The 14,483-nt window shown below is 40.3% G+C and overlaps 1 protein-coding gene across 3 annotated transcripts in view; it reads right to left on the minus strand.

Annotated features, from left to right (window-relative positions):
- ANKIB1 (ankyrin repeat and IBR domain containing 1) overlaps window positions 1-14,483 on the minus strand; it is a 102,280-nt gene that overhangs the window by 58,887 nt on the left and 28,910 nt on the right. For all 3 annotated transcript variants that reach the window (XM_076331523.1, XM_076331524.1, XM_076331522.1), the window contains exon 2: window positions 7,341-7,609. In XM_076331523.1, coding sequence (XP_076187638.1) covers window positions 7,341-7,528 — 188 coding nt within the window. In that variant the 5' untranslated portion in view covers window positions 7,529-7,609. The remainder of the gene's footprint in view (window positions 1-7,340; window positions 7,610-14,483) is intronic.

Here is a 14,483-nt window from a genome sequence, read left to right on the forward strand (position 1 = left end):
TCTGAATATTTCAGTATGCATGATTTAGGTCAATTTGGATCTCAAAGTTCAAACATTTACAGAACTTCTGTCTCAGTCAAAACAGTGCAGAGTGAAGTACCCTGAAGTAGCCTCTTTTTCATTTGCATCTCCAGAAAAAAAACCTGTCTGAAATTCAGAGCAGCTTCAACCTTATCAGAAAATAATCAACTACAGCACCTCTCTAAAGCCAGAAGATCTGCAAAGAAGTTAACAGGGTTTTCTCTAATACTTCTCCTTGACATACATTTTTGCAGCACAAAAATTCCCTAATATCCTCTCAACTTGAGAAATCATGTTCTGAAAAACAGTCTGCACACATCTCCCTCCAATACATCCAAAACTAATTTTCAACATGACTGCAAAAGGAATAAAACCCAACAAAACCTGACATGGGAAGAGACAGTCCCAAATGTGTTGTGACCAATGCAACGCTCCCTCTGACGTCAACAGATTTTCTGTCAAATTCATCCTATATAACATATTGGTAATCTCAATACACTTTCTTTGATTGGATTACAATTGCTTAGACCAGCCCCTACTGGAACCTCTTAAACAGCCATAAAAACTAGATTAGATAAGACTGTAGCCTACATGGACCTGAAATTCACACCACCACTACTTTGATCTTCTGTCATTCTACTGCAGTGAAAAATAGTTCCCAAATTATAGCAATGAAACAAGAAATACTTCCTATAGCCAGATCCTGGGCACATTTACCAATGTTTCTCTCTGGCTAGTTTAGCTATGCCTTCAATGCCAGAGTTCCTTTACTATTATTACTGATAGGCAGGCATCAAGAATGTTGAGGTATTTTTTTTGAAGTTTCAGCATTCACCTCAATTTCCAGAATCCTCTGTAACTGGAAACCTTTGTTTTTCCTGTTCCAGAAAAGAGTCAGCTTCATAGACCCATCCTGTCTCCCCACAGCCCCATGTTTCTGTCACCCTCCCCTCCTCCCCCCTTTTCAGCCCAGGACCAGCAGCAACTTCTACAAACAATCCACTTTTGGCTTGAATACTCACAAAGTGCTCAGATGTAACAGTATGAAGCACACAATGAGGAAAACCTGTCATTGATCCAAAAAGCTTCCCAGCAAAGCTACAACACTGAAAGTCATGCCACAACATACATTGCAAAACGACAGGTTATCTAAGATGTTTTTTTCCTTTCAACCACAAGTAGTGTCCTTGTGATTTCCAGCCACCCCATCTCAGCCACCCTCTGGAAAAGCCTATTCTCTTGTTGTATTTCAGGAATGGTTCACCAACAGCCAGACCCCCGTGAAAAACTTTCCAAACTGATAGCAGTTTTTTCGAATTGAGCAGTCAGATGGTCTCAAACGTACCTTAGGATTAGGCAAAAAAAGCCTGAGTGCATCGGAGGTGCTTGATCATCTGAAGACTGCGTTTTCTAAAGAAAACAAATTTCCTGTGTGCTCTTTCTCTGTAATATTTTTACACCCATTTAGTGAATGAAATTTAAACTATCCTCTTGAATAGGAATCTTCTGTCAAGACCTTCATTCATAGGGAATCGTGATAAATGTTTATGGTGGAATAAGACTGGTTTGTATGTTGTACAAAGCTCTCAAAATCCATCTGAGTGCAACGTATCTTTTATTATTATTTTGATGTTTTTGAGTGCAATGTAATTTTTTTCTCTTACTTCCAGACGTCTTACCTATCACCCACTAGAGACTACCTAATTATTAGCTTGTTGTGAACACAGTCTGAATAGTGACATCAATATAGTTTTGTAACACAGAGATGACATTTCTCAACTAGAGCTGTTAACAACCAAGGCAAATTTCTCTCAGCATTAGTTCTGAATCTAAGCACTACCAGCAGATGTCTAGAGACCGTAGCAGAAAATCACTGAGTAAATCACACTTGAATTGTTCCTGTGGTATTTACAATATAGTCCAATACAGAAAACTTGAAATGTTCAGTTCTTTCCTTCCAAAACGGAAAGTAACCTTCTCATGTTTTCTGGAGAGATTTCAAGGCATATATTTTCTCTTTGTACCTTTCTATTTTCAGTAAAAGGTCCCAGACTGTTAGGGGTTGGCAAAGATGGTAGCCCAAAGCAGGCAAGGCTGCTGCGGCTCCATGTCCCCAGATCCAGCCAGTAGAGAGGCTGGGCTGCGTTCCCAAGAGACACACATGGAAACTTACATATGCAATACATATATACATATTGGTCCACACAGATGTATGTGGACAGAAACACTCAGCATGAATGGTCAGCATGACCACAAACACCACTGGCGGCCTCATTGTGTTACCCTCTCTAGGCAAGCAGGATAAAGGTCTGCTAGTAGGAAAAATATACATATAAACAATGTTGATCCCTTCAGTAACTGGCCTTGGATGCTGTTTATCCCGTAACTGGTGCTGGATGACCTGGACCTTCCAGCTACCTCGCACACACATGTACTGCAGATGCCCAGTAACCGGCCTTAGACACTACCAGTACCTGGCCCCTGGATCTTCTCATCTCCAGTTGCCTCAAACAGGCCTCCTGGCTGACCTGCTGACTTAACAACTACTTTGAAACATGGCTCCCAGGCCACTTATCCTACTCGCTGGCTAGTCCAGCTTGATATTCACTAGCCATTACACATTAATATATGTACTGACATACACATGCACTCTGGTCTCTCCAGCTGCTGACACCCCAGTCCCAGGGACCCCTCTGTCATGAGGTCCCCACTTCAGTTGCTGGTACTTAGACCTCCATACACAAACATGCACACAGCAGAGTCCCGTCACCCAGGAAAATAATTAGCAGTAGAGTTTAATGAGAAGATAGGACAGACTGTGGTGATCAGGCATGGTCAGACAAACATCATGGTCTGACAAGCCACCCATTTCCACGTAACCGGCCCCTTTTAGCCCCTGCTCTATTGACCGAAGCGTGTTCCTCCCCAAACCACCTTGATCTCTGTGGTGGGTTGACCTTGGCTGGCTGCCAGGTGCCCACCCAGCCACTCTCTCACTCCCGCTCCTCAACAGGACAGGGGGAGAAAATATGACAAAAAACTTGTGGGTTGAGATAAAGACAAGGAGATAGCTCACCAATTACTGTCATGAGCAAAACAGACTCAACTTGGGGAAATTAATTTAATTTATTGCCAATTAATAACAGAGTAGGATAGTGAGAAAAACAAAACTGAAAACACTTTTCCCCCATTTCTTCTTCTGCCCAGGCTCAACTGCACTCCTGACTCTTCTACCTCCTTCCCCACCAAGCTGCGCAGGGAGATGGGGAATGGGGGTTGTGGTCTGTTCATAATGCTTCATCTCTGCTGCTCCTGCCGCTGTTCCGCTGCTCCAGCATGGGGTCCCACCCATGGGATACAGTCCTTCCAGAACTGCTCCAATGCGGGTCTTTCCCATGGGCTGCGGTTCTTCAAGAACTACTCCAGAATGGGTCCTTTCCACAGGGTACAGTCCTTCAGGAATGGACTGCTTCAGCGTGGGTCCCCCACAGGGTCATAGGTCCCACCAGAAATCCTGCTCTTGTGTGGGCTCCTCTCCACAGACCAGCTCCTGCCAGGAGCCTGCTCCGGCATGGGGTCTCCACGGGCTGCAGCCTCCTTCAGGGCACATCCACTTGCTGTGGTGTGGGTTCCTCCACAGGCTGCAGGTGGATATCTGCTCCACCATGGACCTCCATGGGCTGCAGTGGGACAACCCGCATCACCATGGTCTTCACCACAGGCTGCAGGGGAGTCTCTGCTCCAGTGCCCGGAGCACCTCCTCCCCTCCTTCTTCTCTGGCCTTGGTGTCTGCAGGGCTGTCTCTCTCACATTTTTTCACTGCTCTCTCACAGCTTCTGCGCAGCATTTTTTACCCTTTCTTAAATATGTTATCACGGAGGTGCCACCAGCATCACTGATAGGCTCAGCTTTGGCCAGTGGTAGGGCTGTTTTGGAGCTGGCTGGAGCTGGTTGTGTCTGGCATGGGGCACCTCCTGATCTCTCCTCACAGAAGCTACCCCTGCAGCCCCCTGCTACCAACACCTTGCCACATAAATCCAGTACAATCCCCTTCTGTAGACTCGTCCTGATGTGTGTCACAGCTGGGACACGGGTGGACGGTTCTCCTGTGACAGCAGTGGAGCAGGGGGCTCCTCCCTTTGATGAGCTTACCAGGATCCCCCGCCGCTCTGCCTCTGGGCTCCCCTGTGCTCCTGGGGATGAGCCCTCCTCCATCACACAACCTCACCCAAACCCTAACTATATAACCCTACTAACCGGACAGAGAAAATGAGATAGCTGTCTGTTACAGGGAACTGCTGAGCACTATGTAATAACTTCTGGCAACTTCAAGCAGTGCTCTGAAAACTCGTTTGTGCTAATTAGCTGCGACCAGCAGTTTTTGGTTTTTAAACATTAAATGTTCTGTTAAAACAAACTAATCTGTCAGGTAAACATTATTTAGGGCTGCAGACTAAAAAAGTGATATGTTAACTGAATGCCTAATCATTTTCCATTTTTTCTTTCAACATTTCTAATATACCAAAGCTTTCTATGATACTCATGAAAAATTATCATAGAAACAATCCTAGCATTTTAACATACTCTTGCTGAATCTTGTGAAAAGACATTAACAGCAAATTTTCAAATTTTTATTGCTCCATTATATACTAAATCCAGTTTCTGGGCTGTAAATGCTGGATGAAAGGCGCAGCAGCCAGATGACTCAGACAACTGCTGTAAAACAACTGTGCAGTTCAAAATCGTTGAGAAAGTTTTGTTGGCTTAAGTTTCTGCCAGTAGACTTCATGCTGGATTATACAAAGTTTGTCCAGGTCAGGAGTTTTGCTTCATGACCCTTTCACCTCTTCTCCAGTTTCTTATGTCTTTACTGCTGAGATCGCTATACCAGGGTGTCTCCAACTCCCTTTCATTGCAACTCGGTGCCTGTACTTTCACCGTGTCTTTGGACAGTCACCACCAGCCATACATCTGGTAACAGGCAGTTTGTTTCTTTGCCTCAGTATTTGGTAATAGCATTGCCAGATAGGTTATTTCTGAACATCCCAGAATATCTCTCTCAATATATTCTGTTATGCAAAAGGTATACTGACAACTGCATCGCACTACTCTATTTTGAGATTTCACACAGTGAATCGTAAAACACGTCAGTTCATATCCACCTACAATAATATAAATATCAGCCTAAAAAGAAAATTTGAATGATATGGTATACATATAAGTAACATCTAGAGTTTGAACTACAAGTTAGTGTAGCTACAAATTCCCAAACATTTAAAATGTTTAATAAGAGATAAATATAAAATATTATAGTATTATGAATATCTTGTAATTGTAAATCTCTCTCAAGATACAAACAGATTAAAATTAATTTATTTTTAGCTACTGTACTTCATCAGTAAATCAAAGCATTCATTTTAATATTCCATTTATTTAATCTCTGTCATACCCAGAACTTTCTGTACCAAAAGGAAGAGGCTTAACTGGAAATCACTTCTGCCCTTTCTACTATCAACTTTTCAAACAGACACACTGTAAGTCTGATATTTATTCACTCTTACTACTTTGTTTAGATAAAAAGGCTACATTTTTGTGCAGCATGTCTTAGAGAGGAGTTCTGAACAAAGCCCTTAGAAAGACAGCAGAAAAGTAAATAGTAAAAAAATCTCGGCAAATTACTCCTAGCAACAGTAACAATTTTAACAGTCCAGGTTTCCAGAAGCAGACTCTAGCAAATACTAGCACCTTCATTATGTTTACTGGCAAAAATTGTATTGCAAATCTTGGACTCAAACTAGAAAAAAGAATGATTCTTTTGATCATTTGTTTGCAGTGTGTGCAAAATAAAACTGAGCTGTCCTGTGAGACTTAGATGCTAAAGGTCCCATGCAGCTAGTACTAAAATGTCATTTCTGAATTACCTTTTTTTTTTTAACACAAAGCAATTATTTGAGATCTCATCATAATGGTGCAATAGGAATTAACTAATGGACTGCTCAGCAGTCAGTAATTATGACTCCATTTCTTTCCATATGTGCAAACAATTTCATATATCCTTGTTGTTTCAATGAGGCTATATTTTCTTAAGAGATATTTTCTTGAGAGAAATAACCTGAAAATCTCAGAGAAAAAAAATCACACAGAAAATGTAAATAAAAACTGGATGCTATTTTAAATTAAGTTTAGCTACATTTTTCCTATAATTCAAGAATCAGAAATGGGGGAAAGTTTGGGGATATTAAGAAACAAACAAACAAAAAGATTCAGTGATGAAATGAAAACATCAATTAAAAATAGAAATATAGAATACATGGCGGAGAAGAGAAAAATATTTAGTAAAAATCAAGATAAATGAGAAGTTATAAAGTATAAAAAACCGTTAGGTGAATTTAAAACACTGAGGAAAAATTTATGGTGGGAGGCCAGATAGCCAGTAAAGTTACAGCATATGAGGAACAAAACAAACCTTATGAATACCACAGGCCCATCAGTAGATATAAACACAGAGATGAAAAGAATATTAACAATAATACAGTTCAGTACGTATTTCCTTTCTGTTTCCTAATATAAGGAAGAGGATATTTATGAAATTCTCTTTTACTTGCTACCTACTGAAGAAGAGGTTTAGCAATGTCTACTCAGTACTAGCTTCATGAAATACTAGACCAGAACAGCTTGTACCTGCGATGCCTGGACATGGATAAGATGTTAATCTTTAATTGATCTTAGAGCACTGACAAAAATACAGAAGAATGGAAGTAGCTAACATTAGGGATTGCCGTACACGTTGTCTGCGTCAATAATAAACTTACTCATTATCAAGATATTAATGTTCACTGTTATTATCCAAAATAAAAAATAAAAGCTGCCTGAATAACACAAAAATAAACATATAATGTGCCATCTGGAAGTAGATACAATCAGTATGGTATCCATTAGGTACGGCTTTACAAACAGATTATTTTAAGACAGGAAAACACATCAAGAACAGTGGAACAGTTGCTATTTTCAAAGAACCGTGGTATAGGAGTCTTCAGGAAGCAAGCTAAAACTGTCCAAGACTAATGTTACAAGGAAGAAACAAAGATACTAAAAATAAAATTAAAAACTGTTATACCAGTCTGTGATTATAGACTAATTTGCATGTTTTCTATTACTGCTTGAACATGTCACAAATTCTGTCTGCAACACACACATACACATGCACATATATGCGTACATATATGTGCAAACACGTAAAGTATTTATAACCTAGCTGACACTCTTGCATTTCTTAGGTCAGTTATTCACACCCAAGAAAAACTTCAAATCATACTTACCCCAGTATACGATTCATTCCATGCCTAGCAGCATAATGGAGCGGAGTATTGTGCTGGTACGTTTCTCCATATGAAGTATTTGGGTCAAGAGTTTCTTTTAGTTGAGGGTTGCTCTCATAGATTTGGCAGGCCAGGTTTTCATCTCCATTTATAAGAGCTTTGCGGAATTTGGTGGTTGTATTTCCCATGTTGCTATCCTAGCTATCAATGGCACTTTTTCCTCTCCCCTTCATCCACTTGTTGTACGGTTCTCTAACATGCTTCACAGCCTAAAAAGACAAACAATATTTCAGTTATTCTGTAAAACACTCTTTCCTAGAAGAATTCACCCAGAGCTACAGCATTGTAAGCAGGCACATGAAGAAGCACATAGGGCCTGTAAACCCTACTCCTGAATTGCTGAAGTCCTTCTAGGTAAACACCCACAAATTCCCAATTCTTCAGATTATTTCCCTGACAAATTGTGCCATCCGCCTGTGCAAGTATTTTCACTACCCATATTCTTTGAACATACAGAAAAGAAAAATATGGCCAATATCCACCTGTATTGGAAGACAGGGATGAATACTGAATTTCCATGAATGAGAAGTGAATTAAGCAAGGAGGTAAAATTCTTCAAAAGCATGCAAGAAAGCAGATGTCAGTTTAACTTTTACCTAAACAAGATCATGTAAAACTGTGCTTGAAGTACCTGTACTTGTGTAGGTGGGTGTAAACAGCACCCTTCTGTGCCAGCAGATGAATGCACATGAAGACAGGAGTTACCACGGCCCCACCTTAACAGTTCTGCCAGGCAGACTCTTTAAAACACCTAACCTCATTTTTAAAATGACACTTAGAGATCAACAATGAACGGGTCCATACAATGCCAGGCATTATACTGGTACTTGCCAACTGCTATGCTCCACAGCCTCTCACCTTTATCTGATGGAGGAGACCAGCAGATCGAGTTGCATAAAGACAGGGCAGACAGAGAATCTCCGCTCGTGAGATGGGACAAGAGCAGCTTATCAGGTCATGCAGTCACAAAGAGCACACCACACTGCTTTCTGTCAGAGGGACAGACAGGGGACTCAGCACCAGGCTGCAGCTGGTAGCACGGTGAACCTTCTAGGGTGCATGAGTCATCCCATCCAGACTGCTCCATGCCAGACCTTTCATCCCACAAAGCACACACTGGGATCCAAATATGACAGGCACAGCAGGTTAGGAAATTGAGATTGATTATGTTGGGCACGTATAATCAGGCAGGGCAGGAGCTGCTTCATGCCCAGTACCTCATATTCAACTTGTTGGGACTATCTCAAAACTTCTCTTTCTACATTGGCTTTCCAGCACACCTACTGGAGCCCAGACAGCCTTATAGACAGAAGAAACAGAGGAATCCAAGGAGTCTAGAGCTGCAGAAAAAACAAGGGAATCAGGATGCGGATGCACTCCATGTGAAAAGGATTTGGGGAAACCTGAGGAAGAGATGCAATGAGATATTTTTGTTTCCCCAGAGTAGTCCTCTCACGAGCTGCTTTCAGCTACTGTTGTGAACTTAACTTATGTGTCACATTGCATCCCAGTCTTGCTATAGCTTTGCTCAGATCCCATTCTGCACGAGATCCTACCAGCGGGAGTCTTGCACTGTCTCCTCTCTACAGTTCCTCTGAGAGGTCATTTCGTGAAGGGGAGGGAAAAGATCACTTTCATTGTAATCTCACCAGTGCCGCCAGGGCCATTTGAGAAGGAGAGCAGTGGCCTTGGTGGCCTCCATTTTCATCCCCTTTTCCCACAAAACCTTGGCGATGCAACCCTTATTTTGGAGTTGTTGTGTCCTACCTTTTGATGTCATTGTGTGAGGTAACAATGACACTACTGATTCAGCTGACTTAACATGCTAAACAGGTTGCCCATGTTCTCCTCTGTGACCACAGTTACCTAACAAGCAACTGCATTAAGCAGCCAAAAGTTTCTCATAATAATAAAAAAGTAGGCACTCATCTAAAAGCAAATGCACACCCTTTGTATGTTTAGTTATATACACAAACCAAAGCCCAGATTCTTCAATCACACTAAGGATTCTGCAGCATTTTGTATCTTTCCATCATCTCTATATTTTAAAATACAAACATGCAGATACTATCCAGATACAATATTTATATTCTTCAGGAAAGCCACTGCATGTTCACATTACCATGTCACAGCTCTCAGTGCTGTAGATTAATGTGTTTTCAGATGCAGAAACAGCTGCATTACTCTAAATATTGGGTTGTTTCAGGCTTTAATGAAAGACTGTACAAAACCAAGAAAAACACTACACTCTTTTCAATCAACTAGCAGTTCATATTACCTTCAACAGCTAGGATCTCAAAAATAACTTGAAAGAATGATTTTCAGTAAAGTTTATTAATGAGATTCGCTTATGGTGTTACATTATCTGTCAATCCCTATCCACCACCAATAGCTCTCGAGACTATAAACTAAATTAGACAAGAACAAGTGCCTGAAAGATATCACATTCACAGAATCTTCATGAAAATCAACAATGAAGATCCCAGTAGTGCCCAGAACGTGTGTCGTAGTTTAACCTCAGTTGGCAACTGAGTACCACACAGCTGCTCGCTCACTCCTCCCCTCCCCACCCCGGTGGGATGGGGGAGAGAATTGGAAGAGTAGAAGTGGGAAAAACTCGTGGGTTGAGATAAAAACAGTTTAATAATGGAAATAAAATAATACTAACAATAATAACAATGTAGTAGTAGTAATAATAATAATAATAATAATAATAATAATAATAATAATAATAATACACAAAGCAAGTGATGCACAGTGCAAGTGCTCACCACCCGCTGACCGATGCCCAGCCAGTCCCCGAGCAGTGCCCCCGTGGCCAACTTTCCCCCAGTTTATGTACTGGGCATGACATCACATGGTATGGAATGTCCCTTTGGCCAGTTTGGCTGTGCCCCCTCCCAGCTTCTTGTGCACCTCCAGCCTTCTCAGTCGGTAGAGCATGGGAAGCTGAGAAGTCCTTGACTAGTGTAAGCACTACCTAGCAACAACTGAAACTTCCGTGTGTTATCAACATTGTTCTCATCCTAAATCCAACACACAGCGCTGTACCAGCTACTAAGAAGGAAATGAACTCTATCCCTGCCTAAACCAGGACAATGTGAAGAAAAGCATAAAACCTTCTTCCATCATTTGAAATTAGAAGGTAACAGCCCCAATTGTCATGCACTTATTTCTGGAAATCAGCACATGGATAGCTTGCAGAACATGCTGCCTCTTGCCCAAAACTGGAACATTAAACAATCCCTGGGTGGGAATGAGAGAGGGTGTTCAGAGTATAAGGAGATAAGATGGTGCCCTCAGGCAGTCTTAGGGGAAGCTGGGGCAGGGTGATACTGTTAAGATTTTGAAGAGGAGATCTGAATGGATTTAGGCAGGGGTCTGGAAATGCATGGGAGAACTGAAGGTCTGTGTACAGTGGCTCTACAGAACTAAAAAGCTCAAGTTACTGCAGTGCAGAAAAGGCAAAAGTTGTAAATTTCATTAATTCCATTGCACACCGAAAAAAACTTTATTTATTTTTGATGGAGTATGGATATATTAGATGGTAGCAGTCTTTAACAACTAATAATATAAAAGACATAGGCACACTGCTTGAACTATTATATACATTATCATAACATCTGGGAATTTTAGGAATATGCAGCATGTACTGCATAAGTCACTGAACAAAACAGCAACATCTGCTTCCATAAAAAAAGTTTACAGCCTATGTGCACAATAAGGGTTATATATGATACAGACACAATATAGAAGGGTGAATGAAATAAAAAGAGTGAAATACTTGTCTGCATAACAGAACCACTCTCCAAATGAAAAGATTCTCAGTCAAAGGAAAGGGAGAATTTGAAGGATTATGAAACAGAGTAATGATGTGGCTTTGAACAGACACCGGTGAAACTCCCCACAAAACCAAGAATTAGCATAGAGGTATTGAAAATTTAGCAAATGGCTAATGTAACCATAATCATCACATTCTCAAAATAAAATGTAAGATGATAGAATGGGGATAGTCCATGAAAGCCCTTCAGGTGAAGGCAAACAGTTTGTATTTGATGTGATAGCAAGAAACCAACCTCTGGAAGAATGCAAGGAGAGAAGTGACAGGGTCAAAACTAACCCAGAAAACAATTCCCTACTTAAAATACATGATACGAGAAACTGTACTAATGCCTTTCACTTTCATACAGTATCCACAAGGTCTTTCATCTTTAACACTACAACAGGCATTAGCCTTTTATGCTTTGGAAATCTGGTGGGCCACGCTGTAGTTTTCTTTTCCGAATTAGCCATTAAACATGCCAGCAGAAATACAGAAAGACAGGGGAGAAGCTGACTCTGTACCCTGCCAGTAACAGTTGGCTTCCAGCGTGTTTGGAAGTCCAGAAGAAACCAAGATGTGACAGCTGCTGCCTCTCTCAAGCTGCCATAGCTCATGAGTGCCCTGCTGTAAAATATTCAAGATCTGCCCATTTGCAGTCTTCAGTTCATCTTTCAGCTAACAGACCAACTACATCTGCCACCAAAGAAGCCTTTACCTCAACTGAAGAAGAAAAAGAACAAAATATGAACTGATGCAACAAAGTTCTGGATCTGAAAATGGCTGAGAGGGGCCCAGTCTGCCTTCTTTTTGTGTTGTTGTTCTCCATTAAGAGCTTCCAACCCGTTATGTGCTCTCAGAGGACAGTAAGCTAACAAGACCAATGCTGGAACCAGGCAATGATTCACAGAAAGGAAACTTGGTTCGTTCTTTCAACCCCTCGTTTCATGTTTTTGAAGGTGAAGGGCATGTAATACATATACTTCCTCCTGAAAAGAGGGAAGCGGGTGGCAGGGAAGGGGCCTGGAAGGTCCAGCCAGTCTACAACCTCAGGGACCTGGAGAACTCCCATGGGGTCGCTAAAGCAGTTTCAACAGCTCCCAGGCTCGCATGGCTAGTGTGCAGTGTCAGTGTCACTGGTCTTGCTTTGCTGTTTGTATAAGCCCAGCATTTAAAATCCTTAGGCTATTTTTTAATGTGCCGTATTACAAAAACATCACAGTGGAGCAAAAATAACAACATAAAAATGACAATTTTCAAGTACTTTACCTTAATAAAATGAGACTTGAATAGAATTTTACAGGACAAAGACAAGATATTTGTTTGGTAGGCAGACCTATTCATTAAATTTTCAAGTTCTGTGATAACAAAAGGGCTATATCATAACCTTTACCATAACCTCATAACATTTATCATAACCACAAATAGCATAACCTTTACACCAAAGAATACAGGAAAAACTAAATGCAATGTTTGCTAATTATATCCCATATATTACAGAATTCCAAACATCAACCATCTCATTCAAAATTAGAAACTGTATTTACTACTCTACTATTCCCAAATAAAACTTCCAGCTTAAATAAAAAAATAAAATACTGGTTACACAACCCACCTTAAAGTCTAAGGAAAGATTCTTATAAATTCAGTCAGGGGAATCACACTTCTCTGCTTTGGCAATGAACAGTAAAACTTCTATGGGCTTATTAGCAACACTGCTAAAAGCAGCACTTTGATATCATAGCTCTATAAATATTTAACAAAGAGATGGCTACTCTTATAGAAGCTTGAAGACTGAGTACAAGATGAAAAAAGGGTGGACACAGAAAGACATGGGTAGAGCGAGGTAACAATGAGATTTTGAGAGCAGTTGCACCAGCTGCCCAATTACAATTGATTTTTCCACAGGCACCATCAGAGAAGTGAGTTTGAAGGACAATTGTAATGGCTTAGTAAGATTTTAGAAGGAGTTCCTCCTTTGAAATACTGCCACAGTGCTTGCTAGAAATGTATAATGAATGATAAAATATTGTACCAGTGGGATCAGGTAAGTATTTTTGAAACATCCTACTTCTAACACTTATTTAGGAACCACGTATTGAACACACAAGTCTTTCATGAGATGATGTACCTCTCAATTTACATTTGAATTGCTTTAATACTGAAGCAGAATTTCTCACTGAATGTAGCACTAGCATGTGACCATAGAGCAGCCATTCCATATATTGGGGGATGAAGAAAGGGAGACATACTGTGCTACATAGTACTGCTTAGGAAATCTATCAAAATCAGTAAAAAAATACTCAGGTTTAACTGTGAGAAGATAATGCTATATATTTCTTGCACCAAAAAAATCTATTACCTATATAATGAGCAAAGATCAGCAATAGACCTAATCATCATTTGCAATCATTATTTTACAATGTAACACTGTGTAATCCGTTTAACCCTAAAAAGTTTGAATACAATTTGCAGCTTAAAAAAAGTGTACTTCATATTCGACAAAAGTAGTTTTTCGTGTAAACTACAAGAACATTATTGTGGAATAGCAGAGTGAGCCAAGCTCAAAGAAGTAAGACTTTACATAGCCCCTCATAATTAAATCTTATCAAAATAAAATACATTCTTGACTAAAATTAGTGTACACTACATGGTTTCTACACCCTTGGAAAGACAAGTGATAATGAATTGCCTCCACAAAAAGAATAACGAAAAAAGATACCAAAGCAATTTGTTTTCCAAAACCACTTTTGCTGAAAGTATAAAATACTATATTGCATTCTAAAAGCATCTTCTGTTTCAAGCACAGTTAGCTCAAAAGGTAACTATTTTATTTGCTTTGGATACTGCAGTTAAACAGCTCATTTTTAAAAGCTGAGTTTCTAAAATATTTACTGCAGAGTCTGCCCTTCATTATAAATCACCATTTATTGCAGAAGGGAATCATGAACAGCTTCGTGTTTTAGGAGAAAGCCTAGTAACCTGGTATACCTAGGAGAAGCGTCATGTTGTGATGTCGGTAATTTTTATCCTCACTACTGGGATGGACTAACACAAATGAAGTAAGTCAAAAGTTAATGTTCAAGAACTCTCAGGATACTAAGCCCTCTCCCAAACACAGCAGAAAAAGCCCTGGTTAGTGCTCCTCTTCCTCCCCTGCCCCCTCCCCTCTCTGCAAAGTAAAGAGCACCACAGTGCCAAAAAATTCCTCACTTTACCAAGAGAACAAAATTAAAAATCAAACATTCAAATGTGTGTACCTA

Source organism: Aptenodytes patagonicus, chromosome 2, assembly GCF_965638725.1.
Source record: "Aptenodytes patagonicus chromosome 2, bAptPat1.pri.cur, whole genome shotgun sequence".
Classification (NCBI taxonomy): Eukaryota; Metazoa; Chordata; class Aves; order Sphenisciformes; family Spheniscidae; genus Aptenodytes; species Aptenodytes patagonicus.